The sequence below is a fragment of the Balaenoptera physalus genome (genome assembly GCF_965194825.1).
Source record: "Balaenoptera physalus genome assembly, chromosome: 13".
NCBI classification, from domain to species: Eukaryota; Metazoa; Chordata; class Mammalia; order Artiodactyla; family Balaenopteridae; genus Balaenoptera; species Balaenoptera physalus.
In genome coordinates, this window is record NC_138892.1 from 49,417,324 (window position 1) to 49,440,735 (window position 23,412).

General features: G+C 38.0%; 1 protein-coding gene across 3 annotated transcripts in view; it reads left to right on the forward strand.

The window, feature by feature from the left end:
• Positions 1-23,046, forward strand: part of MDM1 (Mdm1 nuclear protein) — a 48,249-nt gene extending 25,203 nt beyond the window's left edge. For 2 of the 3 annotated variants that reach the window (XM_082422750.1, XM_082422748.1), the window contains exons 8-15: positions 559-588; positions 921-1,096; positions 2,172-2,465; positions 3,497-3,609; positions 3,705-3,814; positions 8,545-8,797; positions 10,426-10,485; positions 11,726-23,046. In XM_082422750.1, the coding sequence (XP_082278876.1) occupies positions 559-588; positions 921-1,096; positions 2,172-2,465; positions 3,497-3,609; positions 3,705-3,814; positions 8,545-8,797; positions 10,426-10,485; positions 11,726-11,838 (1,149 nt within the window). In that variant the 3' untranslated portion in view covers positions 11,839-23,046. The remainder of the gene's footprint in view (positions 1-558; positions 589-920; positions 1,097-2,171; positions 2,466-3,496; positions 3,610-3,704; positions 3,815-8,544; positions 8,798-10,425; positions 10,486-11,725) is intronic. The other variant, XM_082422749.1, reaches the window with a different exon arrangement.
• Positions 23,047-23,412: the final 366 nt, after the last annotated feature.

The following is a 23,412-nucleotide window of genomic DNA, read 5'->3' on the forward strand; positions in this document are numbered from 1 at the left end:
TAAAAGACTCCTTTTCATGTGAAAATATGTTATTTGCATATTAGGGAATTCAAGTCACCTTATATTAATAGTTCATCAGAACTTTTTTTGGTATCCTGTTGCTTTGTCGAATATATTACAGTTATTATTTTGTGGGATATTCTTTTAAATTATGTATTTAATACTGGTTTTGCTGATTACAAGGGAATGTTGAGGAATTTGGAGGGGAAAGCCTCATGAATCTCTCAGTGGAGCTTCTGTAGTAGTAGCAGCAGGTGTATATAAGCCTAGAAGTAAAGACTGGGGCTAGGGGTTTCTGGCATGTCAGTACTCTTCCAGAGGTGGGGAAATAGTAATTAGGTTACCTTGTTGCAGACAGCATTCCACCCATGCAAGAATGTGGTTGATTTTCAAGGCAATGTTAAAGTGTCTTGGTTACTGAAAATACTAAAAAAAAATTGATTGACAAGTTTGGTATATATCTAGAAGGAAAAATAATAAGGTATTTCAGTGATTCCCATTAATATTCAATTATGGCATTAACCTGTCATTAAGTATGTTTCTGTATTCCTCTCCTAGGGTTCTCTAAATGCCATGTGGTATGCGGAGGTTGGTTGCTTTTGAGTTTTTAAATCTGTAATAATGCATAGAGTACTTGTGTAATTTCAGTTGAAGTAAGAAGTAGGTGTCAATATTTTTCTTAGCTGCTGCAAATTTCTCCCTGCCTGCTGGCCTGAAGTAAAATAACTGCATTGTGCATCAGCTTGACTTTTAATTTCTGCTTAAAAATGCACATAGTCTGATGAATGTATGTGGCTACTTTTGCCTTTCTTTCTCCTTGGTCTCTGGCTGTATTTGTACAATGTCTTGGATATGCTACTTGGTGATATTTGCAAAGGAGCATTTACAGTGATACATGATGTCTCAACTCTCCTGCATAGGTTAAAGAACTCCGAGAGAAGGCTGAGTTTTATAGGAAACGAGTTCAGGGAACTCATTTTTCTCGGGACCATCTGAATCAGATTCTGTCTGAAAACAACCACTGTTGGGATGTCTCCTCGACCACGAGCTCAGAAGGAACCATTAGTAGCAACATTAGAGCACTAGATCTTGCTGGGTGAGATGTTATTTGTGGATGGTGGAAAAGTATGTTATAGATTATGTAGATCATGGAATTACATAGGAAAATGATATGAAGACTCAAAAGTTGTCTAGTCAAATGGAAATATACTAGCCACTTATTACATTTCATTATTTTTAGTTTATTCTCTGTGAAAAGTAAAGCTATACATACTTGCTTTACACACTTGGGTAGAAATAATACATAATTTAAATCTGGAAGATTGGAGTTTATAATATTCCTTCTTAGCAATTAAGAGTAGACTAGGGATGACTATACAGTAGACGTAAAAAACTTTAAAAAGTAAAACAAAAAGAAAAAGGTAACAATAATAAAAACTTAGAGAATATTATCTATTAGTACATTTCCATTGTCATTCATTAATGGATTTTTGTGATTAATATGGAACTTCCACCCTGATTCTACAGAAGAATTCTCTGCTATTTTGGGTTTTAAAGTGAACACAATTAAACTGTTTCTAAGAGGAATAGCACATCGATTTGTAGCAAATAAAATAGTTTTTGGTTTTTATAGTGTATTAGTATAGCCATACATACCAAATTAACTATAAATTCTAATTATGTGACATCTGATTTTTAAAGTTCATCACAGAATCTGTTCTTTAACAATGACTTGAAAAGATTAATATATCTAAAATATAAAATTTGAATCAGCTTATTTGATCCATAAGTACACATGAGTTTGTGCACAAACCCTAACTGAGTAACTGAACAAGTTAGACCATGTGAGGGGGTCCTGGTTTATGTATGCAGAGGCCACTCGAGAGATACATGTGAGTTTTATCAGCAGTGGTGCAGGCATGTATGTGTGATGGGAGGAGTAAAAGGAGATAAATATAATTTATTTTGGAATATTTTAATAGATTGTAACTTTGACTTCTATTGTAAAATGAACTCTTAATTCGATTTTTTTCTTCAGTATCTGGGCAAGGCAATATCAGTGGGAAACAGAGTTGTGAACCATGGAAGGCAATGATGGACTTATTAAAATAAGTATCAATTAGAAACCTCAAACTACTCAATTTAAAATAAAACTTATTTTTGTTATGCAGAGATCCTACAAGCCATAAGACTTTGCAGAAATGTCCTTCTACAAAACTAGAAGAAAAAAGACCTATCTTGGAAGAACAACCCCAGAAAACTACCACAGAGAAATTGGGTGTGTCAGATGCTCCCATACCTGTTAGAAGGCGTCTGGCTTGGGATGCAGAGAACACCACTGAAGACACACAGAAACAGCCAAGAGAGGAGGAGGAAGAGGAGGAAAGGGACAAGCAGGTTAATGTGGGAGAACTAGAGAAGTTGGAAGTACAGGAAAAATCTAAAGCAGACAAGATAAAAGAAGGGTGAGCGTTTTAAATTAATCAGTATACAGACGCATTATTGTTCACAGTTAATATGTATTTCGTTTTGTCACTAATTAATTATAGTGGTTTACACTTTTGGTTTTATGACTAATAAAGAGCAGATTTTACTTTAATGTCATGAAATAGGCATTTCTTTATGGTTTATGTAATTTGATTCACTCAGGTATTTGAGTCACCATTACTTGGTAATTGAACACTCGAACATTGAGCTACTTGGGGAGGAAGTAGTTAGGGTTATTTTCATTTATATCCTGCTAATTATGATTTGCTAGATATCTCTGGAAGTATGACTTTATGACTTAAAGAAAATAACTGATATTCTTTACTATTAGATAGTTATACTACCAAAAAGAAAGAAAAGATGTTTTGTAATATTAAAATAAGTGATTTCCTACCAAATGTAAAATAGATAGCTAGTGGGAAGCAGCCGCATAGCACAGGGAGATCAGCTCGGTGCTTTGTGTCCACCTAGAGGGGTGGGATAGGGAGGGTGGGAGGGAGACTCAAGAGGGAAGAGATATGGGGATATATGTATATGTATAGCTGATTCACTTTGTTATAAAGCAGAAACTAACACACCATTGTAAAGCAATTATACTCCAATAAAGGTGTTAAAAAAAATTTTTTTTAATAAAATAAGTGATTTCTGCAAATAGCTAATTTCCATTGATTTATATGCAGATTGCTTTGGGGAGTGGTTCTCTACCATTGGTTATGGTATTTTTTTGTCCATAGTCCAACGCCCTTATCATTCATTCATGAGTTTTGCAGCTAATATGGAACTTAGGTTCTGATTTAATGGAAGAATTCTCTGGTGTGTTGCTGACTTGCAGTGATCTCACCTCTCTTCCAATATTCAGTTACTCTTAACTGTGTGTAGATTTGTTTATTTTTTTCAGAAACAAAATGTCCTTCTCTTATAGGTTTATAGTTTAATTGCATAATGATGGCAAAGTATTTTTTTATTATATTTTCTGGAGGACATGCTTCATAATTGTTTTAATTTGTAGGTCGGAGTCGTCTTCTGTGTCCTCAGGAAAAGGAGGCAGGCTTCCTACTCCGAAGCTAAGAGAACTTGGTGGAATCCAGAGGACTCATCACGATCTTACCACTCCAGCTGTTGGTAACAGGCAAACACTGTGCAGTTCTTATTTCACCTGCTTTCTCTACATGATAATTTAGTTTAATCAAAATATAGCATCTTTTGCATTTTTCCAGGTGGTGCTGTTTTAGTGTCTCCATCTAAAGTGAAGCCTTCAGTTGCAGAACAGAGAAAAAGAATGTCCTCTCAGAATGGCTTAGAAACTTTGAAGAATGATTTTAGGAAGGTAAATATTTATATTTTGGAGAAAAACATCTCTTCAGGAAGTGATTATTTTAGTCACATGCAATAAGTGAATGAGAAGTTCAGATTTTAGAAAATTCTGCCTATCATATATGGAGATGATGCTCTTAACTTACTTTCAGAAGGCAAAGGCATTGAATTGTTTTTTTGGGTAGTGGCACTGTATTTCTGTTATACTTTCAATTTTTGTCAGTAGTGACAACAGGAAGAGAGAGAAGAAAAACAATACTATTGATTGAGCATCTTCTGTGGCAGTTTTGTTCCAGCTATGTTCCAGGTGCTGATTTAACACTAGAGATGTAGCAGTGAAAGGAGCAGGTAAAAATCCTGGCCCTCACTGAACTTACATTCTAGTGGAGGAGAGAGACAATAAACAGGATAACTAGGTAAAATACATAGTATTTTAGATAGTGATAAGAACTAAGGAGAAAAATAAAGCAGGGGAAGTGAGTGGGAAGTGGCCAGGGAAGTTCTCACTGAGAGGGTAACATTTGAGCAGAATCTGAAGCAGGTGAAGGACTGACCCATATGCATATCTAGGAAGGCATTCCAGGCTAAAAGAATAGCAAGTGCAAAGTCCTCCAGGTGAGAAGGTACCTGATTCTTTGAGGAACAGGCAGGAGTGGAGCTGAGAGCAAGAAAGGGAGAATAGGATGGGCAATGAGGGCAGAGGCATAATGAGGAACTAAATTGTGTAGGGCCTTATAGGTCATAGCAAAGACTTTGAATTTTATTCTGAATGAAATGGAAAGCCTTTAGAGGGGCAGAGGAGTGATATGATTTGACTTGGGTTTTTCCAAGGTCACTCTGGCAACTGTATTGGGAATAGACAGTAGGGGTGCAAGAGCAAGGGCTTGAAACTGGTTAGTCAATTACAATATCCAGGCAAGAGGTGATGGTCATTTGGATCATAGCAGTAGCTGTACCAGGAGCTAGATTTGGTTATTTTCCATTGTCTACCCCTTGGTTGCTGGTAGGCAGAAGAGTCATTAAACTCACTGTACACAGTCATTTTTTTCCTTTGTTTTCTTACAGAAGCTACTATTATAATAACGTTAAATCTGTAAGTCATTCAGTTTGCAATGAATTATCCCTGTCATTCAGTTGCCGTTGGTTAATATCATTCTGTATCTCTTTTTTTTACCATAGGAATTAGGAAGACTATATTATATTATCCAGAAATATTTTCATTGTTAACTTTTAATGACACCTTGAATTGTGGGAGTGTTGTGGGGCAGCAGCAATTTGGGGAACTTCTGTGGGGATGATCATAATAGCTAGCATTTACTGAGCACTTACTATGTTCTAGGCTCTGTGCTAAGTACTTTACATGTGTTAATTTGTTCAGTCTTCATAATGGTGGAGTAGGATTTGTCCCCAGGCAGTCTGTTCTCAGAGCCCACATTTTTAACCCCTAAACAACACTGTCTCACAAGACTTGAGAGTAGAATTCTCATGATATTAGTTTGATAGTCAAGTACCATCTATACATTTTAAAAATGATATTAAAAACCCGAGTGTATGTTAGCTCACTTCATTCATTCAGCAGATGTTTCGTATCCATTTACTTACATGCTAGATGCTGTGGTTGTGATAATGAGCAAAAATAGACATGGTACATGATTTTGTTGAACCTACAGTCTTGTGAGAATCACACCCCCAAAAAAGTAAAATTAAAACTAATAATAGTTTCAAAGAAGTATATAGTGCTGTTCTGAAAGGAATTGACCTAGTCATGGAGATCAGGAAGCTTCTTGAAAGTCAAGGATGCTTCTTTGAAGAAGTCATAATTGAGTTGAGATATAGAGGAAGAAGAAGAGTTAACCAGGTAAAAAGGGAGGGGAGGAGAAGCATAGCATATGCCATAGTCCCATGGAGAGAAAGGGCATAGAGTTTTTTTGTTTTTAATTTTTTTTTGATGTGGACCATTTTTTTTTAAAAGTCTTTATTGAGTTTGTTACAATATTGCTTCTGTTTTATATTTTGTCTTTTTGGCCACGAGGCATGTGGGATCTTAGCTCCCTGACCAGGGATTGAACCTGCACCCCCCACATTGGAAGGTGAAGTCTTAACCACTGGACTGCCAGGGAAATCCCATGGACATAGAGTTTTAAGAAACAAAGACCAGTACAGTGTGTGGCAGGGAGACAGCAATATTGAGAATTTCTTTCATCTCAAGTAAAATGGAAAATGACTGAAATATTTTAAATATGGGAGTGTTGTGATTGATTTATGTTTTGCAAGGTCTCTCTAGCTGCCGTGGAAGGCAAGAGTGGACTGTGGATACCTTTGAGAGCCCATTGCAGTAGTCCAGATAGGAGCTGTGATAGCTTGGACTAAAGAGGGTGGGCATAGACGTGAGTGAAACTGAAGAATTGTGTAAGGGGAACAATGTCAAGGTCTGGAGCTGGGTTGGATAATGACTTCTAGGTTTCTGACTTGCCCAGCAGGATTGCTGGAGAGTGCCATGCACTGAGTAAGAGAACTCTGCATGAAAGCCATCTTTGGAGGGGAATATCAGGAGTTTCATTTTCATTCACTCAGTTCAGAATTTACTGTGCTCTTACTATGTACCAAACACTGTTCTGGGATCTGTGGATCCATTGGTAATCAAGATAAAATTCCTGCGATCGTGGAACTTACATTTTCATTGGGAGAAGTAGACAAATGATTTTTTTAAAAAGAATTTCAGATAGTAGTAAGTGCTATCAATTAAATAAAACTGCAAATGACCTCCAAGGGGTGGGTGAGACTGCTTTAATTTGGGTCATCAGGACAGGCACCTCTGAGGTGGTGACATTTTAGCAAGACCTGGCTGAAGAGGGAGGTGCCCATGCAGAGATCTGGGCCAGAGATTGTTTTCCAGGTAGAAGGAACAGCAAGTGCAGGTGAACAACAGTGAGCGTTCCATCGAGAGTGAAAAGGCCTGTGTGACTGGAGCCTGGAGAAAGCAGAGGAGAGGGTGGGGAATGAGGGTGGAAAGGGAGTGGGCAAGGGAGCTGGGTAAGGAGTGGGATGTTATTCTAATGGCACTGGGAAGCTCTTGGAGAATTTTAAGCAGTAAAGTAAATATAGATCTCTGATACACTTGATAACTAAAATCACTCTGGCTACTCAGTGGAGAATGGGCTATACTGGGGGAGAGTAGAAGCAGTGAGGCCAATAAGGAGGCTTTTAGGTTCAAGAACAGATCATGAAGTCAGTTAAATTAAACCTGGGAACCCCATGTATTACAAATATTCTACAGATTTAATTCAGGTTTTAACAATAATGAAACCAATTTGACAGAAATTCCAAATTCTGCATATATGTGTACAAAAAGAAAAAACCAAAAGAACAATTTTCATAAGAGATCTTTGTAATTAAAAAGGGAAGGAAGTGGAAAATTTGTGATTTTATCTTAGATCTTGATTTTAAAATATTTGGTTTTTTGGATGAGACCCCAGGCTATCTCCCCTTTGAAGCAATAAGCCCTCTAATTGCAGAAAATGATGCCTAAGGTCGGAAAGCAATGTTTTGAACATTACATTGATAACTCACAAGTTAATAACTAAAGGCAACAATTACAAGGAATGATCAGAAAAGTTTGGAGCTATATTTGATTTTACTTGTTTACATTCTCCTAAAAGGTAAAATTATACAGGGACTTTTCCATTCACGATATAGTATCATTGTGGAAAAATGGAAAATACTGACCAAACCAAAAAAGAAGGTAATTCATACCTACTGTTCAGAAACATCCGTTGTTGAATTTAAGTTTAGATATATAGTGTATTTGTTTATTATACTGTAGATACGTTTTCATAATATATTCTTCTCACCTAGCAATGTATTGTGAACATACTTCCATACCATTAATTTATAATCTGATTTTTAATTGTGACATGATGTACGATCTGTAGTTATACTATAGTTATTTTTTAACTAGATGCTTTTGTTGAAATGTATTTTTTAAAACTAGATGCCTATTGTTGTTATTTCTTAGTTTTACTTTATTTTGAAAAAATGCTCTAAAGAAATCCATTCTTTACCTGCATTTTTGTTCATATTGTTGTTACCTATTTTTATGTAAATACCCCTAATTATTAGTTGTGTGGCCAAAGAGCCACAGTATTAAGGTTTTTGCTATATTTTGCCAGCTCCCCTGGAAGGTTGTCCTACCAGTAACACTGGATAAGAGTGCCAGTTTTTCTACATCCTTGTCAGCTCAGGGTATTATAGTTTGTTTGTTTTAATTTATCTTTGTAATTTGGTAAGTGAAAAATTACTACATCAGTGCTTTTATTTTGAAATTATTTGATTATCAGTGAGGTGTGGAATGTTTGCTATTTGTAATTTGTATGTATATGTTTTGCTGATATGTATCCTTTTTCTACCTTTAAATTAGGTTTATCTTACTACTTTTAAAGAAATATTTATGTAACAGTGATAATAATTCATTGTCAGTCCAGTAAGTTGTATATTTTCCCCAAGTTTGTCATTTTTCTTTTATTTTTTTAATATTTACATATTTTTTGTTTTTATTTAGCTAAATATCTTTATCTATATCGGTTGTTAGGCTTATAAAGCCTTCCCCACATGGAGGTTACATAAATTTTCCCCATATTTTTTCCTACTGCTTTTATGGTTATATACTTTTGTGTGTTTAAATGTTTGTTTTGTTTATATATGTACACATGCATATATGTGTTTTGTTTTGTTTTTGTCATTTAGAAAGAAAGTCGTGCTATATCCCTCCTGACTTCTCCAGCTGCTGGCCTAAAAACAATTGATCCCTTGCCTTTGAGGGAAGATTCTGAACCCAATGTCCCCAAATTTGCTGAGACAACTCTTCCAGTATCAAAAATTCCAGAAAATCCAGCTAACACACCTGGGCAGTCTCCATCTCCACCCTGTGCCCCATCCTACTGGCATCCTTCTCGTCGAATTCAGGGCTCCCTGAGAGATCCAGAATTTCAGCATAATGGTAATTACTTGGATTTTAGTTTTTTGTCTATTAAAATGAAAGTGTTATTCTGATAGATACAAAGGCTCTGAGTATATACTTTATATTAAAAAATTGTGTTATTTAGTTTTTTAGTTAATGTAATAGATTTCTTTAAATAGGAAAAAATCTCATCTCCGGAACACTCAGTTGTGCTGTACCCAGGTTCACTTTGGTCTAAGTGTGAGGTGTCTTTCGTGTTCTTTCCCGTAAACGTACAGGCAACCCACTAGATGCCATAGCACCTCTTCCCCAGGCGTGACAACCAAAGATGTCTTCATACGTTACCAAATGTTGCCTGGATGTAGAATTCAAGGTCATAAAATATTTTCCTTTGGCTTTATTAGGTGTTGCTCTGCTGTTTTCTAACGTCCACTATTATTACTGAGAAGTCTGAAGCTCTTTTTATTTTTGATCTTTTGTACGTGGCTTTCTTTTTTTTCTTGGCAGCTCTTGGCATCTTCTCTTTATACCCAGTGCTCTGAAATTTTATAGTGGGTCCCTTTTCATTCATTTTGCTAGTACTCACTAGACCTTTTCAATCTGAAAAGTCATGTTCCTCAGTTCTGGGAAATTTTCTTAAGTTATTTAGTCAGTAATTTCTTCCCCTCCACTTTCTATTTCTTCCTTCCAGCACTACTATTTTTCAGATGTTGGACATGTTGAACATGATATTTTCTTATGTTACCGCTCCTATTTTCCATCTCTGTCTTTTTGTTTTAATTCGAAAGGGTCACTAATTTTTATCTTCTACTTGAGTTTTTAAATGATATTTTGCTATATTTTTAATTTCTAAGATTTTTTTAAACACTACATACTCCTTTTATACAGCATCCAGTTCTTATTTCATGGATGGCATGTTTTATCTGTTTGAGGAGATAAATGATATATATAATACCCCTACTTTGAATATGGTTTCCTTGCCCCCAGTTGAATCCGGTATCCTTCAGTCAAAGTAGCTCTGATAAACCTTCTCTAGCAATGAGACCTCCATTCCTCTTTTGGGAGAGTTACCCTGCTGTACAAATTTGAAGAAGGATCTGGCAGACTTCTGTAGAAAGACTTTCAACTAGATTCCTGATTCAGTTTTACCTTCGCTCCAACTCTCAGTGGTACTCAGAACTGCCAAAACCCCAGCCATCAGGGGAGCAAATTGGTTGCTTCTTGGTTTCCCTCCTCTGCTGCCTTAGGATTCAGCTCACTTGGCTATGATGACCACATACTCACTGCCCTTCCATTTGCTTTCCACTTTCCAAAATTTTGTTGCTGTTTTCTTGTTTCCCATTTTCGTTGTCCTGTGGGTTTATATCACTTTGTAGATGTGTGTAGTCCAACTGCCATCTTTAAAGAGAAGCTTACTGTATTTCTTTAAAGTTAGAATAGATCAGTATTATCATTGAAAAGAATCCTAGGAGATTATCCATTGTTTGTTTACATATTTGCTAAGTACATTATGAATTAATGAATGGCCCTTTGGCAGTAATTTCTATTAAAGTTATAAAATTAATAAATTTTCTGACAGCCTACCTTCACTTAGAGTTGACTATAAATAAGATACACTGTTGGGTGGCTTTGAAGGATAATTTCTTCTGGCTTTTTTTTTTTTTAAGTGGGAAAATCAAGGATGAACAATTTCCAGTTACCTCAGCAAGAAGCCTTTAATGATGAAGGTATTTTAATAGTCAAAGAACACAAGATAAAAGTATAATGTTATATTATATAGTAGTTCATAATAGTATGATTTTACATTTGGTTAGCACTTTATAGTTTACAAAGTACTTCCACAGATGTCATTTCATTAGAACCTTGAAACCCTGTGAAGAAGGTGAAATTATCCCCATTTTATAAACGAGTAAACTGGGAAATAAGCCTTGAAGAATATTTTTTAAGGCAAACAGATGGCAAGAGATTGTGCCTAGCATCACACCTAAGGTCAGTACTCTGTTTTACACCCTGGGTATCTGGTGGCTCAGGAATTTGGCCTAGCATTATATCCATCATTTTTTTCATATGTCTGTACATTCTTAAAATATATATAATTTGGGAAAATGAATTTTTTTCTTTCGTTTTGACAAATTCATTTGCTTCTAATAGTGGCAGGAGGAATTTTGAATTCTCAATGTTGAACAATTGAAATTACTATTTTAAATTCACCCTAAGAAGTATGAAATTACTAAATCTTTAAATTTCGAATTTGAAAGTAAATTTGAATTAATACTTTATGTATTATAGCTTCACACACATTAAAGGTTTTCTCTTAGCAAGTTTGAGACATTTTTCAGAATTCAGTGAGCTGGAAATCAAGTTGCTATGTTTTGAAATGCCAATATCTGGACACTTTGAATCCAGTTCTGTTTTCTTTTTAATGGAAGAACAGTGTTTACAAATAACTTGATAAGAGATTTGTTTGCTCAGATTGTGGAATTTCACTAATAATGAAGGGTAGCGTATTAAAGTCAGACATTATTTCTACATTAAGTGAAATTATTTTAGAAATGTGATGTGAGTACCATGTTAAGGTATGGCATTTCATTTTTAAAACATTAAAGTTCTTCTGCTCAAACAGCTGTGCTTTTTAAAGTAGGACAAGACAATATGATGATGAACTGTTTCCGAGTAATACTGAAATCACAGGCCAAGTGTTTAGGTAATGACATAGTGGGATTTCAGGAAGGAAACAGATGCTCATTTAACATTAAAATGTTTGATTTCTAAATATGATAAACTTGGAAAATTACTGTGAACTATCCTAAAAATGTTGATATCTTATATTTTAAAAGATTACTGGTTTCTGACAGAGTCAGTATTGACATTACAAATCTTGATGCTTTTAATTTGCTGTTAATGTTTTGAAACATAGTATTTTTATAAGACATATTTTTTGCACTGAATATAATTCTTTCGTTGCAGATGAGGACAGATTATCTGAGATTTCTGCTCGCTCTGCGGCTTCTAGTCTCCGGGCTTTTCAAACTCTGGCACGAGCTCAGAGAAGGAAGGAGAATTTCTGGGGCAAAACATAATTAGACATACACCTAGTTAAGTTGCTTTTATCTAGGGGAACCACTGGCATAATTTTTCTTTATTGCTTTACTATGTTAAGACTGCAAGTGTTTGGATTTTTTTCTAACATTTCCTACCTAAAAAGAATTGTTTGATTTTTCAATAGCCAATTCAATTTACTTGGAAAATTTTTAACACAGGTTCATAAAAATTTAACTTTTGAAGAATTCGTTTTGCATCTGTCCCAAAGTACAAAGACATAGAGTATATAGTTCTTCACATGTTCTAACTTGTATTAGGTGTCAGGGGTAGCTGGTAGAATTGTGAATTTCACCTATCCAGAGAATATTCTTAAAAATGAATAAAGTGAAGTAAAAATTAAGATATAAGTGTGAAGTATACATTCCCCCCAAGATTGGCTTTATGTATGTTTACAGTTGTAGATGTCATAAAATGAATTTGTTGTTCCTTTAACTTTTGCTGTGGTGTTTATTTTTATTTTAGTACCTTCTGTATATGGTTACAGTGTTAAAATAATTGTTCTTTAGATTGAAAATACCAGCTTTTGTATATACTTTTCTTATTTATGTAACAAAGTTTGCTGAGAGAATATGTATATTTTTGATCTTTGTGTGTATTCTGTTTGTATAAGGACTTTGGCTTACATTTGAATAATGTCTGAATTTTGAAAAATTATTTGTATAATGGAGAATTATAACTTTGTAGACATTTTGAAATAAAAATTGATCGGGTGTTTCAGTTCTGTTTGTTTCAAGGGTTTCAAAGGTTTGGCTTCTCTAGAAAGTTATTATCTGGAACAAATAATTATTTTTTAAAAACATTCTACTCACAACTTAAACACATCATACTTCTTTTGCAGCTGTCCAAATGCAGCAAAACTGAGTCCACAATATTTTTGCACAAATGTAGGAAAAATGTAGAACTTCCAAGGCAAACTCATTTTTTAAAAATTTAACACAAACTTTTCTTTTTTTTTTAAGAACTTTTTTAAAATTTATTTATTTTTGGCTGCGTTGGGTCTTCATTGCTGCACATGGGCTTTGTCTAGTTGTGGTGAGCGGGGGCTACTCTTCGATGCAATGCATGGACTTCTCATTGCGGTGACCTCTTGTTGCAGGGCACGGGCTCTAGGTGTGCAGGCTTCAGTAGTTGTGGCTGAAGTAGTTATGGGTATGGTTCTCATGAGGCTGAAGTCATTATGGGTATGGCTGAAGTAGTTATGGGTATGGTTCTCATGAGGCTGAGGTCATTACCCCAGTCTCCGCATGACACTTTAGCTTTGCAGTATACTTCTGACTGCCTCTTAAAAGCCCTATTCAGAGGCCCAAGGGAGAGAATAGTGTTGAGGGATCAGTACTATTTCATCATTCTCACTAAAAGAGCAACTCAAAAGACATGCATTTGAGTTGGTTAGTGGTTTTAATTACATGAGAAATGCTCCATGAGATTTGCTGGCATCTAGGAGTTGGAGTTGTTAATTCAATTTTTTATCAATTTTATTAAGACATACTTATGTATAATCTGCAGTTATTAAAAATTTTGCAGCTCAGTGAGTTTGGAAAAAATGTGTACGTCGTGAAACCACCACAACCAAGATACATTACATTTCCATCATGGAAAAAGTTTCCTCATTTCCCTTTGCAGTTCAGCCCATCCCTCCACCCCTGGTCCCCAAGGCAATCACTAATCTGCTTTCTGTCAGTATAAATTAGTTTACAAGAATTTTATTATTTATTTATTTTTGATTGTGTTGGCTCTTCGTTGTTGCGTGGGCTTTCTCTAGTTGCGGAGAGCAGGGGCTACTCTTCATTGCGGTGCACGGGCTTCTCATTGCGGTGGCTTCTCCTGTTGTGGAGCACGGGCTCTAAGCTCGCGAGCTTCAGTAGTTGTGGCACATGGGCTCAGTAGTTGTGGCTCCCAGGCTCTAGAGCGCAGGCTCAGTAGTTGCGGTGCACGTGCTTAGTTGCTCCGCAGCACGTGAGATCTTCCCAGACCAGGGATTGAACCCATGTCCCCTGCATTGGCAGGATTCTTAACCACTGTGCCACCAGGGAAGTCCCACAGAATTTTATATAAATGGAACTATCTTTTATATATGGCTTTCACTCAGAATGTTTTTGAGAGTCATCTATGTGTTGGGCACATATGTTTCCTTTTAATCCACTCATTCACAGTGGACTTTTGGGTTATTTGCAGTTTCGGATTATAATGAATATTTGATATCTGTGTGCAAATCTTTGTAGACATATGCTTTAATTTCTCTGGAAAATCCTAGGTAATTCCATTTTCATTCATCTTTAATATAACTTCTACTTTACGTATATGGTACACACCCAAATCACTATTATAAACTGGTGGTTTGGTCTTTTTGTCAAAATTGGTATCTCACAAACTAGACAGGGGAGCAAATGTCAGGATCACAATGGCAGTAGCACACCTACTGCCTCTGTTCTTCCTGACCCCCATCTTCACCCCAGATCCTGAGATTCTTACGTGTCCCTGGCTGAGAACCCAGATAAAAATGCACAAACACACATATATGGGAGACTTTGTTCAATTTCATACACGTGTATGGGAAGGCATGTTCATGTCGGATCTCATCTCGATCTCTGTGTGGGAGTCTGAACTTCAAGTTAAGCACTCTTAAAGGATGATTTTGAGGATTAAGGGCAAAGAACATGATAAACATGCTTAGTACCTGGCAGGAAATGTTACCATGAGATTTAAGTATAAATATCCTGGTTTTACAGATGGGAAAACCCTCTTAGGTTAAATGACTGGACCAAGACTTGATAGCTGGTGGAGAAATCTTGGTCTTTTTCCTTGAAATCTACCCACACTGCCTGCTCTGGAGTGTTTATACTAAAATTGTGAGTCCTACTGTGATTCAGTTCTCTCTGGTTGATTCATTTGGGAGTTAATTTAACTTTGTCATCTTAGAAGATAAATTAAACATCTTTATGTCTAGTCGGGAAAAAGAGTTTATGGGCAATGAGTTATTGTGCAAATGGACTGAACCAGAATAAAAGTGAGTTAACGTTCAAAACAAGTTTGTTCTCATATAAGTAGTGTTGCAGTTGGCTACTCAGGGAGCTCAAGGATAGATTATGTACCTTTGTTGCAGTTGTAGACACCCCCAAAATATCACAACTTCTGGAAGTTTACCAAAGGAACAAATAATCTAAAATGGTAAGTGATCTTAGAATCATTTACATTTGGTTTGGGAATATGTTTTTGGTCCTTTTCCATGTGGTGGCATTAGTCATGATAGCGTGCTCAGGGCCCAGTCTTTGTCAAACTGCCAGCGTCGCTGTTTCCTAAGATGAGTCAGTGGCACAAAGCCTACTCCAGGCAAAAGAACAGTCTCTGTCGTTGGATGAGCTAGGGTTGTGCCCTGCCTGAGAAACCAGCCTGCCCCTCTAGCCTAACTCATGGATTAAAATCAAGCCAGTGGTATCTTCACTATGGTATCTTCGCTAATGTTGATCCTGCACTCTGACTTGACCTTATGCATGTTTCTCCTGTGGAGGCACAGAAAGACCCAGCCCTTTTTGTTCCTCTCAGATTCAGAGCCAAGCTCCCTTAAACCCTGTTTCATGTTTCATTCCCACCTTGTCCTGCGAGGCCTGCTAAGGATAGCAGCCTTTCTCAAGCAGAGGGCGGCTCGCCTGCTGTACTGCCCCTGCTATAAGGCAGGTAAGAAGAAAGAGTAGTCTTCCTAAAGACGGCAACCACTTCTCTTCCACCAAATGCTCCCTACCCACTAGTCCCTTCCATGGCTTCATTACTCCCCAGGCCCATATCAGAGCATGTCCTTGGAAATTGAGTGAGAGATGAGGAGCGGGGCCACCAAGGTCCCTTTGGAAGTCAGAGCAGGAGACCAACAGATAGACTGATGTTTGGGGAGGTCACAACCAACTCGGACCACGCAACTAATTCGAGCCATGTAGTGGACAATATCGATAATGTTGGGAAATTGTTCAGTTCCCCCCTATGTATTTTATACCCAGTAGTATCCTATCCTGAAGCTGACTTTTGGGCCAATTGTTAAATATTCAGAACTTTTGTTAGCAGGTTGTTAAACCATCAGTAGTTTGAAATTAACAATTTTGAAAATGGTGGGAGTATTTATTTACACCACAGAAATTGGCAAATGCTATAGACTAGGGTTTCCTCCCCATTACCCCCAGAGGCAGTATACAAGCTCACCATGGCAGCCACTACATCAGTCTCTGCTTTTCTTTCCATATCATTTGCCTGATAGAGAAAATGATCCATTTCAGGAAGAAGAAAAGAGCAGCTCAAGATAAGCTATGAGATTTATTAAACCATTCACATCTTCCTTGGCTTATAAAAATAAAGTACTTTGGTTTAATTTCCTTTCTTGGCTGGAGTCTACCTAGAAAATAAAAATAAGCCACAAATAGCAGATACTAGACTGTACGGGGAGACTACCCATGATCCACCCACAGAATTACCCAGAAGTGGAGCCTGGGAATCTGTATGTGTCATCCTCAGGTGATTCTGATGTTCAGGCAGTTTGGGAACCACTGGCTTTGGGGTTATAATAAGCTATGGTTGAATCCCAACTCAACCTGGAGCAAGCTGGTTAAATTCCTTTGAGTTTGTTTCTCATCTACAAATCTTATGATTAAGGTCTGTAAAGACGTTTCATGTATGTTACCCAAATGTCATTCTGGAACCAAGCAGAACCTCACTCCCCCCCAAGTACAAAACCGAGCAGTTAATGATTAGGACAATAGAGTCACAGACCCAGTGTGTGATGCACATTCCTGAGTTGTTTTACAGATGCTATAACTGCCGCCAAGGGAAAGAAAAAAAAACAAACAAAAAACTAACTGCCTGGTGACCAGACTGTAGTCATGATATAAGCTTCTTCATCTTGAGCAGTTCTGAATCTATGGCTAGCACAGTTCCAAGAAACTGGCCTCAAGAGAATGGGGTTAACATTACTGCTCATAATAATCTATATCTTTGTGGGCATCAAAATAATTGTAGCTTGCTCTGCCCATATATGTAAGCGGGCAACTAAAATTGTCAGCAAAGAGATGCTACAGACCCAGGTTGACATCTTCCACTCTTGAGAATATGGTGCCCTATGTCAGTATGAAGATGTTACAAAAGATGGACCTTCGCCCTTAATCCCTTGGAAATAGAATGATGTTTGACAGTGGGGAATTGAAAGCAGCTCTTTGCCCCTTTCCTGTTTGCCCATTTCTATTCCCCTCTAACCTTAAAAAAACCTGATTTTAGGAATGAGATCACTAAGCAGTTGAAACTAACTCCTGACTTATGCTCTCCTGAATGTACACCATGCCTTGCCTAAACTATTGATTCTTTTCCTAGATAAAAAGAAGTAAGAATGAAGAAATAAGCAGTTAAAAAATGATTAGCTCTCTATCCCCAGCAGCCCCCTAAGCAATCCTGCAGGCAGATCACACAGGTAAGACAACTTCTGAAGAGAGAGTCAGCCAGTCTACCCTCAATGGAGAAGGATATAGAACCTAACCCCTTGCCTCGATGAATCACTGAGATTTTTCCTCGCTCCTCCATTTTTTCCTTTAAAAACTGTCATGGCTGAGCAGAATCTTTGGAACTTGTCTCTGGACATGAGTCCACCATCTCCCCAGATTGCTGGGTTTTCTGATTAAAGTATCTTTCCTTTCTACTGACACTTGCCTCTCAAATTATTGGCTTATGAGCTGTGAGCAGCCAAACCTGGATTCGGTTACAATTCAATTGGAAATGTTAGTTCTGTTATTTTGAAGGCAAATTTTCATTAAAACAATGGTAGGGGAAAGGTGTGTTGTAGAGAGGCTGAGTTTAAATAAAAAAGCCAGAGGCAGTGTATCCTTAAATCGTGGCATCTCGCATCACAGCCCTGTCTGCGATGACCTACATTCAGCTCACACAGAGGCAGTTTGGGGCAGGGGTGCTGAAATGATTTGTCTATTTCCGTTATGTGGTAAAGCAAAGAAGTCTGTGACTACAGTGTTGTGACTCAGCGATTCTAGAAGGTGGAATCAATTACTCGATATATGCAAACTGTATTAGAGGAACCATGAATTGGAGATGTTATCAGGTATGAGCCAGACATGCAGAGATAAAGGACCCACGATAATTACTGATGAAAGGAAAGATAGGCAAGGTTGGTCCCTGAATGAATACACAGTCAATATCAAAGATTTCCTACTTTTGCTACAAGTTATTATTTTTTTGGAGATGAATTAAATAAAAACTCCGAGTTTTGTAACTTCAAGAAGGAAACATAAACTAACCTAAATGCCACACACTATGGGAAAATGTAGAAACATTACACACATAAATTCAATTACAGTCAGAGTTTGAACATGTCACCCAGGAAAATTTTGCCCACAATGAGTACCTTAGCAGTTAATGTTCCCGTTAAAAATTATTCAGGTCAAAACAGTTAAGGTTCTAGAAAAAAACCAAAGAAAATTGAAAATAGGTTTGTATGACAATACTCACACTTTTGTTCCATAAAGAACCAGTAATAAGGTTTAACTTGTAATTCTGCAAAGATGAAACGTCCAAAGTACTATACTAATTTGAGAGTATAACCTGGCATTAACAAACAAACACTCCAGCCTGATCACTTTAATTACTATGAATTGTAGCTGCCAAGACTTTAAAAACATCACAGGTCAAGGCTCTAAGAACATAATCAGTTTTTTTCATCATTCAGAATCAACGTATGGGGACCAAGAAGAAAAATTTTTTTTAAATTTTTTAATTTAGGTTTGTGTTTATAATTTGAATATAAAAAGATAGTAAAGACTAATATCAACACATACAGTTCTTTAATTATTTAAATAATATGTTAGAAAACCTTAGAAGCAGAACACTTTTGATTAGAGAAGCTCTTAAAAATCTGGCAATCCTTATTTTATAAATTTAGCGACTATATTCATTTATTCATTCATTAAAACTTCATGCAAAAATTCCACAGATATTTTCTGCTACGCACAATGTTAATCCTAGTGTCTCTTTAAACACAAGTCACAGCTGCAAGTTACAAAATAATCTACCAGACATTTAGATAATGTTTTTTTGTTAATTCCATATAAGGAGAAAAATCATTTTCCACTCATGATTCATGGATTTCAAATTTTCTGTAACAATTTCCGTTTCCTTCTCTGGAGGGCATCATAACCAGCCAGCGAGTCTTCTTTTTTCCTGTGTCAGGTTCCCTTTGTTAAACTCTTTCCTAGTTGCTAATAACAAATTCATCAGTTACAGTAAAATATGGTATGTGTGGTTTGTGTGTGTACCTATGTGTTTGCATGTATGTTACTGATGATACCAACACACTACCTCAGTTACTTTATGCACACTAAATAAGATAAAAATAACAAGTCTTGCATGCTTTTTCCTCTGTCAAATCAAGCTGCTTTAAAGAACATTTGCCCTGTCTCTACCTTCTGGTTTTCCTGGGCTCCAAGGTGCCGGTTACTCTAGAACTCACCTTTTCCTTGGCCTTTGCAGGCCATCTCAAATCCAGATGCAGCAAGGACACAAGGTCAAATGTGTTGTATATTACCATATTTTTCTCTGGGTGAATGGTGCAATCCCCATGAGTCTTCCTACAGTAGATTTTCTTTAACAATTGTAACAAGACTACAATGAAGCTGGAAAAAAGAAACACTCCCAAATATTTGTTTTAAACAGAGCTTATGCTCTTGGGTCAGGCGAGAGGATGTTTGAATCTTGGTTCTGCCACTTGTTAGCTGTGTGATCCTGGGCAAGTCACCTAACTTCTGAGCTCCAGTTGATGCGTATGTTAAATAGGGTAATAAGCATAAGTTATTTCAAATTGTTACTGTGAAAATTAAGTAATTCTGCGCACCTGAAGCACTTAATGCTGCCACATAGAACTCAAAAATTGTAACGATTATTGTCTACTTCACTTCCTAAAATTGCTCAATTTTATTGGAAATGAGGGAGGCTGGGAGGAATGAAAGTTGTTCTCACTTAGCATTTAAAACATTTTTAATTAGCAAGTGAGACAGGAAGTCAGGGCAGTGGCCCAAGGGCCAAGGAGGGTCACCCTTAAGAGGTGCACAGCAGCTCATTGGCATCTTTTTGTCTGGACCTCAAACATGGTCTCCTCCGACTCCTTTCTACCACCCACCCAAATGGGACTAGAAAGAGAAGTTAAAAAAAAGAGAAGAGAGAGGATGCTGTTCACACGGAAGCCTGCAACTACAGCAATGCACCTACCCTGGAGGTTCAGAGAAACATCCAGTAAAGGGGTGTATTGTTAAACCAGTTACCATGCTGGGTGACTGGGGCTCAGCACAGCTGGGAAAACTCTGGGAGCTCGTATCTGAGCGCTGAGGGTCGAAGGAGTTCCCATCAGTCACTGACTGAAGGATGCAGGATGGAGAGGAAGGTGAATAAGCATCAGTAGCATCAATGCTCTGGCAACTCCTGCGTGGTAGGGATGAGATAGCCCTCAGGCCAAGGTGTGCACTAAAGAGGTGGAGGGGCAGGTGGAGGGAAGCGCCTAGTGTCTGCTGCAGTGCTGTGTTCTTCTGTCCTCTGTCCTGATTCCTCGAAGTCAAGCTCTACAAGTCTGAGTCCTGTCCCACAAATACCTGCCTTGTCAAAAGTGCAAGTCTTTTTCAGTTGGCTTGGGCTGCCATAACAAATTACCACAGACTAGGGGGTTTAAACAACAGGACTTAATTTTCTCACATTCCTGGAGGCCAGAGGTCTGACATCATGTTGGCAGCAAGGTTGGTTTCTTCTGAGGTGTCTCTCCTTGGCTTGTAGATGGCCACCTTCTCCCCGTGTCTTCACATGGTATCTCCCTGTGTATCAGTCTCCTCTTCTTATGAGGACACCAGTCGTGTTGGATTAGGACCCACCCAGATTATCTCACTTTAACTTGATAACCTCTCAAAAGATCCTCTTTCCAAATACAGTCACATTCTCAGGTACTGGGGGTTAGGACTTCAACATATAAAATTTTGGGGGGTGGGGGAGAGGAACACAGCTCAGCCCATAACAGGTATATATCAAAAAAACATGAAGTTTGGGGGTCAAAGAACGTATACATTTTATATTTATTGAATTGGTCGTATTGCCATCCTGAAAAAAAACTGTTAATCTTCATAATCGAGAAAAAAATGAAATCGTGTTTCTTGCACACCTGAGCTTGTAGCCTGAGCATCTACTGAAACCCACATCATGCCTGCATCACCTGGGGAATGGGTAAGGGGTATAATCCTTGGCAGGCAGTGCTGGTGGGAGTGTAGGAGGTGAGGAAATTCTCTGTAATGTAGCGAGCTATTATTTTGATATAGTAAATATAGATCCTTCCCACTCCCCCGCCCTAACCTGGTATTTTCTGTTAAACCGTTTTTCTCCCAATTCAGCACTAGACCATAAGCTAGTATTACCTATAAAGATGGCCACTGAATAAAGGGAGTAGTAGAGTTATTTTATTTTGGGTTTTTTCAGAAGATAAAACTGAATGTTTTTAGCCCCTGAGAGAGACTCAAAGTGGCCAAACTGGGGATGGAAAAGGAAAGGAGAGGGGATGGAGGTTGGGGGTTTCCTGAGGAGGAGCCCCTCCTTGAGACTTTCCTAGATGGAGCCCTGGGTTGAGTGAGTGAGTGAGGACCGTGGACATTTGTTAGCTTGGGACAATGGTGTGCTGGAGCAGCTGTACCTGCTCATGAGAGCCAATGGTGGCATCTCTTCCCAACTCCATGCTCAGTGCTCTCGTGTTGACAGCTTGGAATCCGCCACAGTAGGAGTATTTACACTGCAGAATTGGCAACTGTGACAAATCAAGGTTTTCCCCATGTAGAACTGATTGTTAAACATTTACCAGCACACCTCTAGTTTGGAATCTACTGTGAAGAATGGGGACTTCTACCTCACTTCCTGGGTAGCATCTAGAGAGGTGGAAACCTTTGGAAATCTGTCTCATGTCCACCTCATGTCTGGCAAAAAATAGGAATGACTCTGAGGCCTGTGTATTGTCTTAGCAGAAAGGTTATGAGACACCATCCCAGAATTTCCCATGGTCACAGAGGGGCGGGGGAGATGCTCAAATTTGTCCTGTATTTTCAAGAGGGACTCAAGCAATTGAAATGGAGCTGAGCCTGTGCTCTTTGATGATCAACAATCATTCAGGAAGATCTATCTCTCAGTAGATACAAGATGGACAGCTGACCACAGAGGACCAGGTTCCTCCCTGCCCCCACTGGTGGGCAGGGATGTGGAGATAACTCCAGATGTAGTAGATAAGTGGGAGGGATTAATTGTTTCTGATCACCTGGAGTTGACTCCACTCTATCACCCACCTGAAAGTGAAGTTCCATTGCAGAGAAAAAACATGTTTTTTGCACATCTAAGCACCATTCACGTCTAGCCTGAGCTTTATACGCAACACTTGAACTCTTAAGAAAGTCGTAATACTATCTGGGTTGTTTCTGCGTACACTAGTTGAGAACCACTTCCCCAAGTCTTCTAGTTGTGAAAGTTCTAAACATTTGATAAGTAAAAGCAACACAGTATTAATTAACTTGTGATTTCTTTTTGAAAAAGCTTGGGTGGTGCAGTGGTTAAGCAACTGAGCTGTGGAGTTTGACTGGGTTCAGATTTTCTGCGTTGACGTGTTGATGTCATCTCCTAGGCAAGATACTGAATTTCTCTAAGCCTTGTTCCTCCCCCAAGGATTAATTGAGTAGGTCCATAGAGGATTCCTACACAGTGCCTTGTACACAGCAAACATGCAGTAAACGCTAGCCATTATTAGAAGGGAAATGACAGTAATCAATGGATTTTACGTGACTTGGCCTTTGCTTACGTTATTCAATTAAATGTTCAGAATGATCTTATGAGTTTATCTCCCATCTGCCAGTAAAAATTGAGGCTGAGATAAGTTGGAATCCAAACCCAGCTCTTTTAACTCTAAAGCCTGTGTGTTCCTCTCCATGCTGTGGAGAAATGGACAAGGGGCACCTACAGCCTTCTCTTAAATCAGTGGCATTTCAACTGATAGTTAAATGCCAGAGTTAATCGGACTGCAACAGATTTCTGAGGCCCTCACAACTAGCAGGGGGCAGAGGAGGAGTTTAAAGTGAGGTTGATCCAGTTCTGGGCCTCAGCACAAAACCAATGAAGCCACTGTCTTTCATTCCATTGCCTTTTCCATTCTGCCTCTCCAGATCAAAGGAGGCTCCCCCCATTTTCTGATACTTCAACCAATCTCACTAAGGACTTGATAAACATCCTTGCATGCACGTTGATTGCAAACGCTGATTTTTGAAAATGCACCATTGCCAAACTGCTTGCAAAAGTAGGCCAGGCAAGGGCATAGATTCCAATAAAGGTCTTACTAAATTTGATTCCCCTTTGAAAAATTGCAAAACAGTCATAAAAACACCCTTGGAATTAAGTAGGCTGGATTTCCCTAAATGAGATTCCCAGAAAAGCACCAGCCTCTGAGAACTTGAGACGTCTCAGAAGGTAACAGATAAATGCCCCTGCATTGAGGTGCCAGTGCAGTGATTTCT